The following is an 18522-nucleotide window of genomic DNA, read 5'->3' on the forward strand; positions in this document are numbered from 1 at the left end:
AACTTAAATTCATTTTAGAGGCAAATTTTATCATTTTTCATAGATTTTTCACATATTGGCTTTCCGGCTACACACCCGGACTGCGCAAGGTGATGCAGAGAGAGGTTTTTTAAGGCCTCGGAATACAGAATTTATTTCTAAAACAAGTGATGACCTTTTGGGTCATCACATATCTATGACTTTATGAATATGATCACTTTTAAGAGAAATCCTAGTCTTTCAAACTTGAGTAACCCCCAATTTGAGTCTTTACAAATATAAAAGTTAAATTCATTAGTTATCCATTTTTAAGTGGATAATATGAATCTTATCCAAATTTGAACCATTTTTAGAATATTCATTATTCAACCCATTATTAGTGAATAATATGGATAGATAACTATTTTTTTTTATCTATTTGCCACGCGCGGCTTATTCTGTTTGATTGTACACATAGTTGTACGGTTTTCGAGAATTAAAACCTGATATCCACCCTAAATTCGACCCACATTGCCACTACCAGTCTACCACTAAGTTTGATACCAAACAATAATTGGAAGAGAATTTAAGGTAAGGGAGCATTCTCTCCCAACCTCTACGAAGTTAGGATAGTTGCTTAGAACTTAATATAACCTATAGAAGTAGAACAAAGCTAAATTTGTTGAACGCGGTCAGTGTGCTGTCCAAAATTCCAACTAAGTTGAATTATAAATATTCATAATATAGTAAGATCAGCTGCCGGTGCAATTTCGGTGTGCAATTCTTACCTTTAAGTAAGTCTAAAGACTAATAAATTTGTGAACTAGGATCCAGCTTCCTCGTTCACTCAGTTGAATTTGGTTTCAATAACTATACTACTATTTGTTAATTCGAGCTATATATAAAATGAATAAAGAAAAATTAACCTAAATAACTGCCCACACAATCGCTTAAAATACAAATAACTTAATGTATAATTCATATATAATATATGTTAATTGTGTATAATCTATGTCGACATGTTATTTGTGTAAAGATCCTTAAAAACAGCAGATTTCCAAAAAAGAGCAACTCATGAATCATCATAGAATAATAGCCGCGTTACGAGGTCATATGCACAACCTTCCTTCAGTACTAACAAAGAACATTATTCTTTTATTCCCTTATTAAAAATAATGTTTTGGAAAATTATTAGTTTTCCGATAATCACTGGTTATGTACTAAATCATTGATTTTCCATCTTACTGTTGCCACTACTAAAGAGTTCGTCGTTGTTGAGAAAGCCATCTCATGTTCACGTATCCTCGGCTCACCCTCTATTTTGCTATACACCTCATTCTTGCTTGATTGCACTTGATTTTGCACGGGGAATTCATCGAACAATACTTTACTATACGAAATATAGAGTAAATTTCACCCAAAAATTACTTTTTTATTCTTTGTCATATAAAAGTCATTCAATTTTGAATTTGTAATATAAAATCACTTTTTTGTTTTTTGTCACATATAAGTCATCCAACTTTGGCAAAATTAAGTAAAAAATAAGTATTACCCGAATTTTACATTTTGTACCGAAAATATGATATGACACTTCAAAATAGCTATATAGCTTAATAAAACATATTTAATGTAATAGAATAACTTTAGAGACCTCTCTTATGAAATTACGTTTATCTCCATATTTTGATATTTTTTTTGTAACAAGGGGGAACATATCGAGCTCGTCGATTTTCTGTTTGTCATTAAATATTTGATGCTCTAATAATGACTCTCCTGCTAATTCAAAAAGGTATTTTTTTGTAGAATTCATTAAACAGATGAGTATAAATTAATAAGGACAGAATAATCAACCATATTTTTACATCAATGATAATGAGTTAGCAAAATTATTATAAAGTAACAAAATTAAAAAAAAGTAAACATAATATTTGCAAACCACAACTGAGATTAGCGAAACATGGAGAGAGATCACTCAAATTATTTCAAATATAACTAATTTATTTTGGAGTGTTATGTTATATTTTCAGTCTAAAATATAAAATTAGAAGTTATTTTTGAGTTACAAATTCAAAGTTCAATGATTTTTATGTGATAAAAAAAATAAAAAAGTAACTTTTGTATTATAAACTCAAAGTTGAAAAACCACCCATAAAATTAATCAACATAGTTATAAGTTGCTTTTCGATCATTAATTAACAGGGTATTTGGTCGTTTTCTTTATTGGTCGCATTTCTGTCTATATATAAATTACTTAGTTCAACGTAAACTCAAATAAAAGAAAAAGATGATATACATAGGTAGCTAATGTAAGTCTAATTATGTTGTATCCACTAAAATAGGGATGATCGTACAAACGACATCATCTAATTTAGAAGTAAGACATATTTGATAGATATAATAGAATTGTCAAATTATTAGTTAAGAGGGATTTTCATCTAACTATTCTTATAGTAGTTCCTAAGTTCTAACTTGTGTACGTTTTTTGACTGGATAATTCTTCACCCATCCAACTTTTATTTTCTTCTCTTTGTTGCTTGTTTCAGATAGTCAAATAATGTACAGTGATGACTCCCATATTCCATTCCAGCAATTCCTTCATTTTTAATCCAACTATTGACACACCCATGCCGTGAATCTCCTCTTAACCTATTGCCACTGTCAGATTCAAACTTCTAAGAAAATTCCTCATTCATAAAAGATTATATAAAATAAGTACAGCTGTGGCTGCAAATTAGATCTTATAATTGTACGGTTGTTCCTTATTTATCTTGACCTAATCCATATACATTTTAAGTCAACACAAGAAATTTTTGTTAATTCTTTCTTCTTTCCAACTCCAAAATATGTGTTAATTTTAATATGTTGCAGGGTCAAAGGATTTAATACTAAAAGATAACAAAAAGATTAGGAAGAAGAATTCAAAAATTATAACACAAAGTCAACTAGGAAAACTCATAAACTTTTCATTAGATTCATGAACCAGAATCAGAAGTGTTCTTCACTGACTTATTTAATACTAAGCAAATTTCTTTACTTGGGGCTTTTGCTTTGTTACACGGCGGACAACCTGCTTTTCTTGATAATAAAGAGACTTCTTCTAGGATTTCTATTACAGTAGCAAATGATGGTCTCGTAGAAGGAACTGTGCTGGTGCAGTCCTCTATTAACCTGCAGATCATAACAATATGGTATCAATGCAGCTACAAAATCCTCATCCAATATTTTCTAAAAGCAAAAACATCGAATGGATACCTTTATGAAAGGAAGAAGGATGACATCAAATAAGAGTTAAACTATTGTGCCTTCTGCATTCATGTGAATCTTAAAATGTTGAATGTTTCAAGCAGCAGCATAGACCAAACTTTGACACTAGAACACTTTTCAAAATTCTCTAAAACTTCTACCAAATGATTCTGTAGAGGGGGGCACTTATGACACATTCTATCATCTCATAACGCAAACAATTTAATTCCGAGTCAGCAGAATGCAAATCTGGGGCTAATGGTACTTACTTATTAGGATTCCACTCAACATTATCCTATCAGTCCTTGTTAAACCTACAGCTTTAATGCATGTCCGAGCAAATAGTGAGTACTCTCTGTTAGTTAAATTCCAAGGTTTCAATGATGACAATGTTAACTTACCTGTTTTGCAGGAATCATTAAAAGGAAAGAAAACCAATGAGAAGCTGTCCTAAGATGTGATTGCTAAAAGACAAGAAGAAGGAATCAAAAATCAGCAGATCCATTTGGCCTCAATCAAGGAAATCAGATTACAAATCAAGGAGCTATTGCCAGTAAATATTCAATATCCTTAATTAAGCTCAATCAAAGGCTTGATTGTCTCGTGAATGAAAGTTGTGACAAGGAAAGTCACGATCGAATCCAGCCCTTCCCAAGAGCAGGATTCGAAGAGGCACCCCTTGGGTCAAATCCTTTTAAAGATCTCGTGCCTCTATTTTTGGTCAAGGCTCAACGGCTCTTTCCTCTCCTATAAGAAGTTTGCTATGATTAAATGGAAGACTTGCGCAACTACACACATTGTTTTCTAAGTCTCTCTACTTCTTAGCCTAAACACTGTAATCCTTAGTTTACCAGTGTCTCAAAAGATAGGAAGAGTTAGAGCACAAAAGAGAGTTGTGTCACTATTCGAGATTCATTGTTGATGTACTTCGTTGGTGGTGAACGAATCAAAACCATCTGTACTGTAATACTTTCAAGATCTAAAGGGAACCCTTATGACCCAAGGGAAACTGGATGTAAGTACCACACCGGTACCGAGCCAGTATGAAATCGTTGTGTGTCATTCTCTTTTCATTTACTGTTATTTTACATTCTGCTCTCAATCTAGTCAACTAAAATCATCGTTAGTCGACTAATTTTTAATAGACCATAATTCACCCCCTCTTGTACTTTCAAATGATATCAGAGCAAAGCTCACAAACTTTGTTTAACAGCTAGTGAGGAAAAGATCATGGGATCAAACACAGTTGTTGGTGCACTATTTCAAGAGGGAACCTCTCAAGTTCGACCACCATACTTCAATGGACAACACTTCTCTCGTTGGAAAGTTTGTATGGAAACATATATCATGTCATATGACATCAAAGTCTGGCGGGTGATCAAAAAGGGAAATCGTCCAATTCTCCCAAAGAAAGATGAGAATGGTCAAGTAATAATATCCACTGATCCACTTGATTTAGATGAATACACTGATGAGCAAGCTTTTGTCATAACTGTGAATGCCAAAGCAAAAAATCTGTCGTACAATGCTATTAGTGGTAAAGAATATGAAAAGATCTCAAGCTGTGAAACTGCTAAGGAAATGTGAGACAAATTGGAAGTCACATATGAAGGAACCAACAAGGTAAAAGAAACGAGGATAAATCTCTTAGTTCGTGAGTATGAGCTATTTCAAATGAAGGACAGAGAATCTGCTGAAGAAATGTTCTCCAGGTTCAGCAAAATTCTTGGAGATCTCAAATCTTTTGGTAGAACAATAAAAGGCGGAGAACAAGTCAGAAAGATTCTTAGAAGTCTACCTACGATTTGGCTGCCAAAGGTCATCGCTTTCGAATGTTAGGATCTTGACAAAATGTCCTATGATGAACTCAGAGGTGACTTAATAGCTTTTGAAAAAACTCACTTGGATATACAGATTCAAAAAGAAAAGAAAAAAATAGTTGCCTTCAAAGCAACTGTGGCTAAACCAGAAGATGAAGAAGAAGGAGGAGGAGAACATGATGAACATATAGTCATGCTTTCTCAAGTTGTAACTAGCATGATGAAGAAAAATAGAAATAGCAGAAGAGGTAAACCAAACTTCAGAAAGGGAAGGATAAAAAATGAAAATGATGGAAGATGCTACGAATGTGGAAAACACGGACACATTCAAGCTGACTGTCCAGAACTAAAGAAGAAGCTGAGCAGGAACCTTCAAAGGAAGAAGTCTTTTGGAGCCTGGAGTGATGAAGAACAGTCTGATCATGAAGAAATTACCAATATGTGCTTCATGGCCATAGAAGATGATAGCAATGAAGAATTAGGAGAGTGTGGATTCTCAGGAAACAGAGGAGCAAATGAAGAAGAAGACTCAAATCAACTTGGTCCCATGGCAGACGAGGGAACTAGTGAGGTACGTCCCCCAATTGCCCTAATTGTTATGAACTTCAAGAATTTGTTGATATTGCTCTTGCAGATATTGAAAGAGTTCTAAATGAACTCAGAAAGATTCAAAGAGAAAAGAAAGAGTGGGACCTGGAGCTAGAAGTTTGTGAAATTGAACGTAATATGCTACAGGAAGAAGTTAATGAACTTCAACTTCAATTGAATGTATTGCAAAAATTCACTAGTCATAGTTTAATCAAATCAAATCAGACTGTTCATCACAAACAGAGGAAATTTCATGCATATTCCTTTTGTGGTAAAAATGGACATAGTACTAACCAATGCAAGAACAGAATCAAAGCAGAAAAAGACCCTGAAAATTCCAATAGTCTGTCTTGTTTTTATTATGGTAAAAGGGGCCACACCTCAAGTCACTGCAGATTCAAGGATGATAGTAGATGGGTCTGGTGACCCAAATCTTCAAATCAAACTAACACTCAGCATTCTAACAATTCAGGACCCAAGCAAGCTTGGTTACCTAAAAACAAGTAATTTTATTTTGAAGGAACACCGCAAGAAGAATCGAAAAGGAAAATGGTATCTCGACAGCGCGTGATGGAGGAATAGTCACATTTGGAGACAAATCCAAATGAAATGTAATTGGTGTTGGTAAAGTTCCTCTGAGCGCAACATGTGATGTAGATGAAGTCTACCTGGTTTATGAACTCAGCTACAATTTTCTCAGCATTAGTCAACTATGTGATAATGACTACGAGGTTCGTTTTAAGAAACATGGTTGGTTTATAGAAGATGAATCAGGTAAAGTCATTCTTTCAGGTAATAAAGATAGAAATGTCTACACTATTAGCAAATTAGATAATCTTGGGGATCAAATTTGTCTACACTATTGGTCATGCCAGCATGCATACTATTCAAAAGCTTTCTAAACATGATCTCGTTATTGGACTTCCAAAACTCACAAGATCATATTTGTGATGAATGTCAACTAGGAAAACAAACTCGCTCTTCTTTCAAAATCAAGAATATTGTTTCCACCTCAAAACCTCTCCAACTATTGCATATAGATTTATTAGATCTAACTAGAACTGCTAGCATAGATGGTAGGAAATATGCTTTTGTCACTGTGGATGATTTCTCTAGATTTACCTGGGTTATGTTTTTAAGTCATAAAGATGATACTCTAAAGAATTTTGAAGTTTTATGTAAAAAGGTTCAACGAGAAAAGGGTTACTACATCTCTTCTATCAGAAGTGATCATGGAGGAGAATTTGAAAGCAGAGCCTTTGAAAACTTTTGCAACGATCAAGGAATCTCTCACAACTTCTCTTCACCAAGATCTCCACAACAAAATGGAGTGGTAGAGCGTAAAAATAGAACCCTACAGGACATGGCAAGAACCATGATTGTGGAAAATTCTCTACCTCACCATTTCTGAGCAGAAATGGTAAGCACAGAATGCCATATCATCAATAGGTGTCTGATTCGACCAATCCTCAAAAAGATACCGTATGAACTGTGGAATGGTAAGAAACTCAATATTAGCTATTTTCACCCTTTTGGATGCAAATGCTTTATTCACAACAATGGAAAGGACAATTTGGGTAAGTTCGATCCTAAAAATGATGAAGGGATATTTCTTGGTTACTCTCCTTCAAGTAGAGCATATAGAGTTTATAATAAAAGAACAATTTGCGTTGAAAAATCAATTCATTTTGTTTTTGTTGATACTAACCCTCGTCTAAGGAGTGAAAAACTTCCTGAAGATGAGGAAATTCCCTTTGTCCCTAAATCTGTCATTACAAGAAAGGATCATTACAGTGAGTCAGCTGATCAGCAAACTCAACCAGCTGAAGAGTCTTGTAAAAATTCACGAACCATCTCAAACAGATTAGTCGACTAATGTAGAAAGAGATCCTCCCTCAAACACTCCAAATGAATGGAAAAACGAACATGGTTATCCTCACAAATTCATTATAGGAAATCCACAGGAAGGAATCACTACAAGAAGATCTCAAAAGAACAAATCTCATGTGGCTCTTATTTCTCAACTTGAGCCAAAGAAAGTGAATGAAACTCTGAAAGATACTCACTGGATAAGTGCTATGAAAGAGGATTTAGATCAATTTGAAAGAAATAAAGTATGGAAATTGGTTCCAAGACCTTCAAACTCCTCCATCATTGGAACTAAATGTGTATTCAGAAACAAATTGAATGAATCCGGTCAAGTGGTTCGAAATAAAGCAAGATTGGTTGCTCAAGGATACTCTCAACAAGAAGGAATCCACTATGATGAAACCTTTGCTCTTGTAGCAAGACTCAAATCCATTCGAATATTACTTGCTTTCGCTGCTCACAAAGGATTCAAGCTGTTTCAAATGGATGTTAAAAGTGCGTTCCTAAATGGCTACATCTATGAAGAAGTATATGCGAAGCAACCACCAGGATTTGCAAACGTCACCTTTCCTGATCACGTATACAAACTGACTAAAGCTTTTTATGGTCTCAAACAAGCTCCGCGTGACTGTTATGAAAGTTAAGTTCTTTTCTTTTAAATCAAGGGTTCAAAAGAGGTAATATCGATACAACCCTATTTATCAAGCATTCTAGTTCAAGTAATCTTATTACTCAAATTTATGTTGATGACATTATTTTTGGTAGTCCTAACTCTGTTTTATGTGAAGAATTTGCTCTTTCCATGAAAGGAGAATTCGAAATGAGCATGATGGAGAACTGACATTCTTTCTCGGACTTCAAATCAAACAGTCCCCCAAAGGAATTTTCATTAGCCAAACCAAGTACACTAAGGAGCTTATCAAAAAGTTTGGCATGAAAAATGCAAAGTCAATCGGCACTCCAATGAGTTCAACAACAATGCTCGATGAAGACAACAATGGAAAAAAGGTTGATGGAACCATGTATAGAGGGATGATTGGATCCCTATTATATCTCACTGCTATCGACCAGATATTATGTTCAGTGTATGCAAGTGTGAAAGATCGGCTCCTAAGGAATCCCATCTCACCGCTGTTAAACGAATTATTAGATATCTAATTGGTACTTTTGATCTAGGATTATGGTATGATCGTTCTAACAATTTTGCTTTAAAAGGTTTTTCAGATACAGATTTTGCAGGTGACAAGATTGATAGGAAAAACACTAGTGGCACGTGTCAACTCTTGGGAAATGCATTAGTGTCTTGGCATAGCAAGAAACAAAATTGTGTTGCCCTATCAATGACTGAATCAAAATATTTAGTTGTTGGAAGCTGTTGTACACAAGTTCTATGGATTATGTATCAACTTCTCGACTATGATTTATCTCTTACCTCTACTCCTATATTTTGTGATAATACCAATGCTATTTGTTTATCAAAAAATTCTGTGCATCATTCTAGAGCAAAGCATATAGAAATTAAGCATCATTTTATCTGTGATCATTTCGCTAAAGGTGATATTGTTTTAGAATTTATTAGTACTGATTCTCAACTTGCTGATATTTTTACAAAACTATTTTTGGAAGAAAGATTTTGTTTTCTCAGGAAAAAGATTGGCATTTTGCCAAATTTGTAAAACAAATCTTTTTATCGTGTTCTAGAATATTTTATTTCCTTAAGTATGTGTGGCTTAATTAATTTTCGTGTAGGTATAATAATTGATTCTTCATCAGTACCGCCGATCAGTCACTTCAGAAGCATCACTTTCTTCTGAATCCGTCTTTTCCTTTAACCAAGGCAACCCTCCGTTCCTCCCAAAAGTACCGATAAAAATCCTTCCGTCCCTGTTACTCTCTCCATTCTTATCAAAGTCAACCTTCTCGCCATGGCCAAAAGAAACCTCTTTTCCTCCACTGCAACCAGACGAAGCCGAAGGTTTCAAAAACCCCTCAATCTTGAAGAACCTAAAGTCGTCCATTGACTCAGATTTCCTCAAAACGGATAATGAGAGTAGTGAACTTCAGAAAATCCTCCCATTAGCTAGAAAAAAGCATGCAAAAGACCTATGGAGAAAACCCCCAAAATGTCTGCATGCAAGAAAGGAAAGGTAGAGAACACTGAATTCGGACCTGAGGACAAGTTGATCTTTTATGGCCCGAGTGAAAAAGCAAGGTTTGAGTCCTACAAGTCAAAATCTATGGCTTATGGATGCTTTGTAAGTTTTTCTCTCATGAAAAATCTGCATTGTGATGTGATCTCTATATTTGATTTTCAGCATCTTTCTTCTCTGTTTGACACTGTTGGTAACTTTGTTTATGAGGAACCTGTGAGGATGTTTTATGCAAACCTGTTTGTGAATGACAAAGATGATTTGGAACCTATAGTGCTAGGCACTAGAATTGTTCTGGACTCTTATCAATTTGAAAAGATTTTCTCTGCTAAGTTTAGTGGGTTTGATGTTTTTGTGCAAAATTCTTGGCCAAAAGATTTTGAAGTATCTTTTGAAGAGGCCAAAATCTTTTTATCTGATAACCCTTCTGATATTGGCCCCAAGAACCTAAAGTTTGAACATCGTGTCTTGGCCCACATGATTGCTACTACTTTACTCCCCAGAACTGGGTCCCTTAGTTTTTTATCCACCAGATATGTTTTTGTCCTTTACTGTCTTGTTAATAATAAAAGACTAGATTGGTTTGTGTGGATTCGCCAATACATGCTTGAAAGTATTAAGGATATATCTTCCTCCGCTCTTATTTACCATATGGTCTACTCATCTCACGCATTCTCGAAGTTATGAAGGTAGACTTGACACCCTTTACACCAAGCACATTACCAGCACTGATGATAAGATAGCATATTCAATGATGGGGTACACCTTGGGTGATAATGGATGGGTTAAGCGCGCCAAAGTTGAAAGTATTCTAGTGTCAGTTGAAGTTCAAACTGAACAACCAGCATCTCAGTCGACTGCCTCTCAAAATCTTCAGCAGATGCAGAAATATTTAGATGAGGTAAAACAGCTGGTAGTTGAGATGAAGGAACATGTAGAAAAGATCAGGGAAGTCACTAGGGAGACATGTACAGATGTGGCTAAGCTCAGAATGGATATAGGAGCTACGCGGAGACAAGGAACCAGAGCATTTAATTCTATGACTGAAATGATGGATAAGCTTGTAAGATATCGAGAATTCCTATGACTCCTTCTGCACCAAAGTGATCAACACTCTCAAGTACTTCCTGGGAAGAAGCTAATGTGCATTTGTGTGATGGTGTTCAAAAACAATTTTTTCTCTTTTCTTGTTTTTTGCTTGCTTGCTTGTTGGTGGTTCTAACAAACTTTTTTTGGGTCTGTATAACATATGCCTATGTTGAAGGCATTACTTTTGCTGCACTATCTCGCTAGTTATTATGTATATTACTTCCTATATTACTTGTCTTGGTTGTTTTCTTTCCCTTTTTGATTGATGTCAAAGGGGGAGAATAGGTAGAGAAGTAAATCAACCTCTCTAGGGGAGCAAACATCAACTCAGGGGGAGCAACTTGGAAGTGAAATAAAAAGGGAAGTCTCATAATTAATGTTTACTCTCTCTTGATTGTCATCATAAAAAGGGGAAGATTGTTAAGTTAAATTCCAAGGTTTCAATGATGACAATGTTTACTTACCTGTTTTGCAGGAATCATCAAAAGGAAAGAAAACCAATGAGAAGCTGTCCAAAGATGTAATTGCTAAATTAATGGACAAGAAGAAGGAATTAAAAATCAGCAGATCCATTCAGCCTTAATCAAGGAAATTAGATTACAAATCAAAGAGCTATTGCCAGCAAATATTCAATATCCTTAATTAAGCTCAATCAAAGGCTTGATTGTCTCTTGAATGAAAGCTATGACAAGAAAAGTCACGATCGAATCTGGCCCTTCCGAAGAGCAGGATTCGAACAGGCACCCCTTGGGTCAAATCCTTTTAAAGATCTCGTGCCTCTATTTTCGGTCAAAGCTCAACGACTCTTTCCTCTCCTATAAGAAGTTTGCTAAGATCAAATGGAAGACGTGTGCAACTACAAACATTATTTTCTAAGTCTCTCTACTTCTTAGCCTAAACACTGTAATCCTTAGTTTACCAGTGTCTCAAAAGATAGGAAGAGTTAGAACACAAAAGAGAATTGTGTCACTATTCGAGATTCATTGTTGTTGTACTTCGTTAGTGGTGAACGAATCAAAACCATCTGTACTGTAATACTTTCAAGATCTAAAGGGAACCTTTGTGACCCAAGGGAAACTGGATGTAAGTACCACACCGGTACCGAACTAGTATAAAATCGTTGTGTATCATTCTCTTTCCATTTACTGTTATTTTACATTTTGCTCTCAATCTAGTCAACTAAATCATCGTTAGTCGACTAATTTTAATAGACCACAATCCCCCCCCCTTGTACTTTCACTCTCAGTTTCTGATGTTATGGTCATCTCAACATATGTTGAATCACTGAGTTGCAATTACCAGATTGTATAGTATCACTAAGCTTCTTATCAAAATGGGCCCCGATGTCTTTCCATTTTCAATAAGGTGAGAGTGATACTACAAATGCTAGAATATTAATGTGATTCATTATTACTACACATTAATTAGCTCATCGCTAATGCACATTCTCTGGACAAAAAAATACTTATGCACACTTGAATATAGGGCTGGGCATATATCGAGTAAAATCGATAACCCGAACCGTTAATTGTTTATTGGGTTATCGGTATCGGGCTATTGAGTTAACGGTTCGGTAACGGTTTAAATTTTTTCACTATTGGGTTATCGGTTCGGGCCTCGGTTTGCCAATTTTGGTAATGGGTTAAACAATAACCCAATAAGAATTAATAAAATTACGACTTTACCCTTAAGTATATACATATGCTAGGGCTTCAGTTCATTCTCTCCTATTCTTTCTTAGCCACACTCTTGAGTTGCTTCATCTTCATTCTTCATAGACCTTACTAGTTACTTCTAGCGTAAGTCATTAGTCTTATATATTAGGCTTTTAATTTCTATAACAAAATTCATTTTCATATTGGTATTTTTGACTGTTAATGATTCTTTATTTTTTATTTTCGTTTCTTAATTTTGTGAGCTCACGTTGTGCAGCCTATACCTACTACCAATTTCTCTTCGCACTTATCAATTCTCAATCGACAATCTTCGTCAGTTTCGGGTATATTTTTGAACATTATTCTTCTGTACAGTACGCTGAGTTTTGACAACAGGACAACATTTTCTTGCCTTCTAGCTGTTTTTCATTTCTGTGTTAGTATTGCCCATGCACAGATCAAGGTTTTGCTCTATGGTTTTTTTTTCTTTCAGGTTAGGCATTTGACAAACAACATCCAGTCTAGATAAACCGTTAGTACTATATGTTTGGACTTGTTAATTTTAAGGTGAAATTGCTACTACTTAGCATTATTATTAATGTATTTGGACAACTATTGTTGAAGAATTAGAACTATTCCAGTTGTGGCCACCGGAAAGAACGCAGAAATGGATAGTATACTATATGTGATTTTTTTTTTTTGCTTAACTCCAGTGAATTGCCTTGTCTTTTTTGCTTAAATCTTGATTGAGTTATCTTATCGGGTAAACCGATAACCAAACCGATAATGATTGATAATCGATTAATCAATAATCGATAATCGATATCTTATCGGTTCGGTTATCGGTTTATCAAATTTGTAAACCGATAATCGATATGCTAAACCGATAATATTCATAACCGAACCGAACCGACCGATGCCTACCCCTACTTGAATAAAGAAAATTATAGAAGACATATGTTTAGACCAAAAAGAATACTAGGTTGTTGTATTAAAGAAAGCAAGATAAAGGCCACGATTTAAACAGTTCAAGAACCAGTGAAAAGAGAAGAAATGGAAAGTTCGGATGTTCTGGTGATGCAACCAGAACCACTTGTGTATAAAGTTAGCTCAGTGCAAGGAAATCCTTCAGGCATTAACACAGCAATCACTTGTAGATCAATCACACTTAGTTCCTTTATATGGGGAAAAAAACATGTATTGGAGAAGTTAAAGAAAGTATCAAATTGAGTGCATTGACTTACTGAAGAATTCTGCTGGGGTATCGACCTGTATACAACTTTTTCTCCAAATCAGAGTTCCTGTCAGTTATTTGTCTTCCTTGAAGCATCTGCAGCAACTTCAGATTTAGTGTTGAATCTCAATGGAAACACATAAGATAGCAGTCAATTCAAGTAAGAAGAGCAAACAGAAAAATAACTTGCTGAATATTCGAGGCATCAATTTTGATAAATGTAGGAATAGGATAACAAAACTCCTTGAATCTACCTGATAAAAGATGAGACCAAATGAATAAATATCTTTGCTAATGTCATGAGACAAATGGCTGATAAAGTTACATCCGTTGTTTAATTGGCCTGAAAAAGAAAGACATTAATTATAAATAACAGTACCGTGACAAAAAGTACATTTTTAAACAAATAAGAGAAAACCAAAAAGTATTCAGACAAGAGTCTTGATTTGCATATATCCGGTTATCCAATATTTGAACCCAATATTCGCCAATCTTCAAGTGGCCACCTTCATCTAGTAACAAGTTCCTGGGACAAATTAAACAAAAGACTTCAGTGAAGGTACCAGCTAATAACTTAGGAAAGACATATTCTACAAAGCTTAACTAAATTCTTTAGAACTTGCTTCATAACCTATGTATATTACTTAGTTCTCATGTGAGCATAAATTAAAATGGTTCGAACGGTCTGCGCTTGCTGAAATAATGTTACAAACAGAAGAACTCTCTAGAATCCACTGCAGAAAACTATAGACAGACTGAAAGAAAAGAAGCATACATTCATGTAGTAATCATAAGAATTCAGCATAGAGAAAGATCTAAACTAGAAGTAATTATATTCTCTGATTCTATTGTTGGAACGAAACTAAGTTGCAATTCCCAAGTATGCAAGATAAATAAATAAAGAACAGAAGTAAGATGTCAACAACGAATCAAAAAGGGAAGAAACGTACTTTGGATGCAAGTTATTGTGAACTATAGGCAAAGGCTTGTGCCGATGGAGGTAATTCATTCCCCTGTCAGTCAACTTAAGCACTAAAATGACTTGCTCTTTCACATAATAAAACAAAATCAACTGAATAGAAATCAAATGAAATGAAATGTTCTACCTAGCAATGTCAAGTGCATAGCGCAAAGCAGTTGGGTGGTCAAGGCGCTTTCTCAAAATATCTTGCAAATTCCCCTGACAAACAAGAAACAAAATAAGGAGTGTATCATGTTTATTGGCATTGCTTAGCTCTTACAGTAAAAAAACATCTGTACTGTTTCTGCCTACACCTTTGATTGAAAAACCTAAGACACTTACTTTTGGCAAATACTCAGTGATCAAGATCATTTCGTCTCCATGTACAATTGATCCAAGAAACTGTAGAATATTTGGATGTCGAAGTTCCCGCAGCAAAGTATTGACCTTTGCAGAGAACACCCTGCAGAAATTATATTGAAGTAAAAATTATAGGAAGAATTATCCAGAAGGCCCTTTTAAAATCATTAAAGTAAAAACAAGAAGAATTGAATGCCTTTTGATTACTGTTTTGACCACCCATGTTCCACGCCATTTGACCTTTTCCGACTCCCCAAATAAACCCTGTGAAATAAAACAAGTCTAAGTTCCTTGAAAGTAACATGCTAAGTAAAAGAAATGGCCCTTCTTCTGGCACAGTTCTCATTTTCTATATGCTTGACACTTGTTTCCCTGGGAGACCTTTATGTATTTTCTTGAGAAAATTCTTTAGAAGATATTTAACAGCACGACATTCCAAGCTTTGGATTTCCATATTAATACCTGCTCAATCATTGATGAGTGCTGCAAGTTCAGTTCAGATATGTCAATGTTCACTTCAATTGAATCCTCTTCACGCCGAACAGTCTGCATATAACAGAATTCAAGCTTAAAATATCTCATTCAGATTGATTAGCAAAAACAACAAAGGAGTAAAAGGAAAACACAGTGTCATGAGTAAATTGGATTTTCATTTACTGCACCAATCTGCTTGGCATTTTGCTGAGTGAAACATTACTCTAGTATTTGGAGCTAATTCCAAATTTGTTCCCAGTATTATTTGCCTATGTTCATCTGATCTCTGGAAAATAAGCTAGTTAATCCTTCTACTAGTGTAAATGACAGAACTCAAAATAAAACATTCTTAGATTCTGCTACCTCAGCCGCCTTTTCAATATCCTATCCCACCCCTATTTAAGTCTGCAACTCCAATCCCACGCCTGCCAATCCTACTTGCAATAATAGTGTGATGTTCCAAGGTGTACAGATGAATTGTATGGCCCTAGAAAGGGGTGAATTGAGAAGTTTATGTGAAAGTAATTTGATTGGTTGCATTAATGCAACAGGTGAAAGCAAGCTAAATAGCGAAGCAATGCATAGGACGAGAATAAGTACTATGCTTATTTTGACGATACAAAGTGCAATTCATGCATACCTTTATAAAAGGTAGATTCACAAGTTTATATTTTTCTATCACAAGCAAACTATCAGTTGACGCCAGTCATGCTCTGAAAGCCAACATATAAAGATGAAACTATAATGGACACCCATTTCACCAGCACAACCACCCGAGGCGGATCCATAACTTAAACTCTATGTGTTCAACCTTTAAAGTTTTAGCATTGAACCTCTTATATTTTTTAAACTATGGGTTCATATATATTACTATATTTATTGTAATTTTAGTAGATTTTACACATAAATTTATGTATCTCATCGAAAGTTACGGGTTCAATCGAACCCGTAGCTTTAATGCTACATTCTCCCCTGACAGCCACCACCAAAGCCAAGAAAACTTAACAAATTTAGAACTGCTTGAAATCTCTAATGCATTTGCAACTTAAACCATGAACAACTTACCAAAGGATGATCGCTGTTGGAATCCTTGCCACCATAAACCTCAAGGATCCTGCATATGTCACGATGCCCATACAATTTCGCATCTGTCAAGGGCTTAACATCAAGAATTGAAAGGAAAAATTGTGATGGTCAATCCCTCATAAACTAATTGAAAAGCATATGCATTCGAAAAGACAATAAGAGGCCCTATGTATTAAATCTAAAGCAACACGTTTCTTATGATTAGTTCAGTAGAGTTAACAATAGCAGATTAAATCAGTCTTGATGATGCTTCATAAATCATATGATACCCATTATTATAAGGTAATTAGAAGCAAATCTATATGATAAGCATTAATTGCTACGTATTCTGATAACTATCGACTATCACAGGTTAGACTAGATTTAATTTATAGTGTGAAAAATCATTACATAGTCAGAAACATGGTTACTTTATCAGAAAAGAAAAGCAGAGCAGTAGTATATTAAGGTACTCACAGTGCGTCGCCATCTATCACTGAGATTAACATCAGCCTTGTAAGCCAGAAGAAGCTCAACAATGGAGGCGTGTCCTTCACTAGCAGCAAGATGGAGAGCAGTTCGTTTATCATAGTCCTGCACATTGGGAGAAATACCCTGCCTCAACATCTGGTTTAGGCCTACTCTATCCCCTCTTGACGCGAAACTCAAGAACGTCCCTATCAGCTGCATGTCTAAACGCCCAATAATTATTACTAATGGACTCTCCATATCTCTCAATAATCGATCTTTTTACTCTTAGAACAAATAGTATGCATGTACAAGTGAAGATATTTAACATATATAGTAAAGGTGGCGGTTTAGTCGAAGAAATGGGGCTTGGGTTTTAACGATTTGCTTACTTCTTCCACCCCAGGCTCCGCTCCTGATTCCCGACTTCATTTTTGTGTTTTCGATTCGCGCGTCCACTTCTATCTTTATATTCAGAGGAATATATCGTACTACCTTGTTTGAATTAAGTTTCAATACCAACATAACCCTCTATACCATAATAATTTTATTTTCATTCTCACTTTCACCAAAAGAATACACTGTTTAGGGTGTAAATGTGAAAAAACATAACTAGGCAACATTAGTTAATTATCTAAATATTAGCATATCATAATAGCTTTTAAATGAATATTCCTAAATTTCAGCCGGACAAATAGGAAACTGTTCCTATTTTTTCGCTCTGATTTTTTATCTTCCATAACTGATCATACAATCCTTTCATTCTTTTTTGTCTTCCCTTTTCTAATGCCTTTCTTCTTATTTTCTTTTTGTATATGCAAAATTCTTCTTTTCGTTTCCTTTTTTGGAGTTTAAATTTGGATAATAGCATATTATTTTAACATGTTACAACTTCGACCGGCGGTTCTTATATATTTTCTATTTCAATGGTATATGTAATAAATTATATAATGGTGGTATATATAAAGTATAATACCCAACTATAAAGAATATGCATGCTATATTTTGTTTATTTATTTGTATTTTGATGTATATATATAGATAGATAGATAGATGGAATATTTGCATTATAAATTATCATAATATAGTTTACTTGAAATATATTAAAGGTATATATTGAGTAAAAATAAAATTATATAGCAAAAAAAGTTTAAAACTTAAAGAAAAAAAATACTAAAATTCTAATTCTTCAACCTCATTAAAGAGGAAATTACTTTTGAGATATTTTTCTTTCAGAATCTTTGATATATTTGACTAAAATGTTATTTATGGAAGTGAAAAAAATATTATGGAAGAGAGGGAAAATAAAATGTAGTAAAAAGTGTATTGATATAGAAGGATCCCTTAGTTCATGGACTTACCAACGTGGAAGTGCTAAAAATATAAAAAAATATGTGCTATTTTTGAAATAAACAAAGATTACTATCATTTATGAAAATAATTTTTAAAAAGGGAGCAATCATATAAAACTCTATTAGCTTTTTGATAACTGAACAATGAAAAATTAGAAGTGCAAAGAAAAGTTTTCCTTACTAAAATAATGCGTATGGGCCAATTATTGGGACAGAGGCTGTTGGGTGGGGTATTT

At 34.6% G+C, this 18522-nt stretch overlaps 1 protein-coding gene across 2 annotated transcripts; it reads right to left on the reverse strand.

Annotated features, from left to right (window-relative positions):
- Positions 1–2873: 2873 nt before the first annotated feature.
- LOC107772376 (serine/threonine-protein kinase 12-like) lies at positions 2874–17541 on the reverse strand. 2 transcript variants are annotated; one of them, XM_016591877.2, is made up of 12 exons: positions 17327–17541; positions 16944–17158; positions 16467–16559; positions 15390–15473; positions 15124–15191; positions 14910–15030; positions 14713–14786; positions 14557–14619; positions 14041–14132; positions 13861–13949; positions 13617–13702; positions 2874–3126 (listed from the first exon to the last, which is right to left on the reverse strand). In XM_016591877.2, the coding sequence occupies exons 1-12, from the start codon at positions 17457–17459 to the stop codon at positions 2931–2933; spliced, it is 1314 nt and encodes a 437-aa protein (XP_016447363.1). In that variant the 5' UTR covers positions 17460–17541; the 3' UTR covers positions 2874–2930. The 2 variants fall into 2 exon arrangements, with proteins under 2 accessions (XP_016447363.1, XP_075105943.1); XM_075249842.1 differs by having other exon boundaries at positions 16944–17538.
- Between the last annotated feature and the right edge of the window lie 981 nt (positions 17542–18522).

Source organism: Nicotiana tabacum, chromosome 3 (assembly GCF_000715075.1).
Source record: "Nicotiana tabacum cultivar K326 chromosome 3, ASM71507v2, whole genome shotgun sequence".
NCBI classification, from domain to species: domain Eukaryota; kingdom Viridiplantae; phylum Streptophyta; class Magnoliopsida; order Solanales; family Solanaceae; genus Nicotiana; species Nicotiana tabacum.

What these genes read in the sequence shown, in the direction of transcription:
- LOC107772376 (XM_016591877.2), bottom strand. Translation starts at nt 17,459, where the DNA reads ATGTTGGTATTGAAACTTAATTCAAACAAGGTAGTACGATATATTCCT. An exon ending in ACTCATCAATGATTGAGCAG is followed by an intron (nt 15,192 to 15,389) that starts GTATTAATATGG and finishes TTTATTTCACAG; the next exon opens with GGTTTATTTGGGGAGTCGGA. An exon ending in TTGGTCTCATCTTTTATCAG is followed by an intron (nt 13,703 to 13,860) that starts GTAGATTCAAGG and finishes AAGTTGCTGCAG; the next exon opens with ATGCTTCAAGGAAGACAAAT.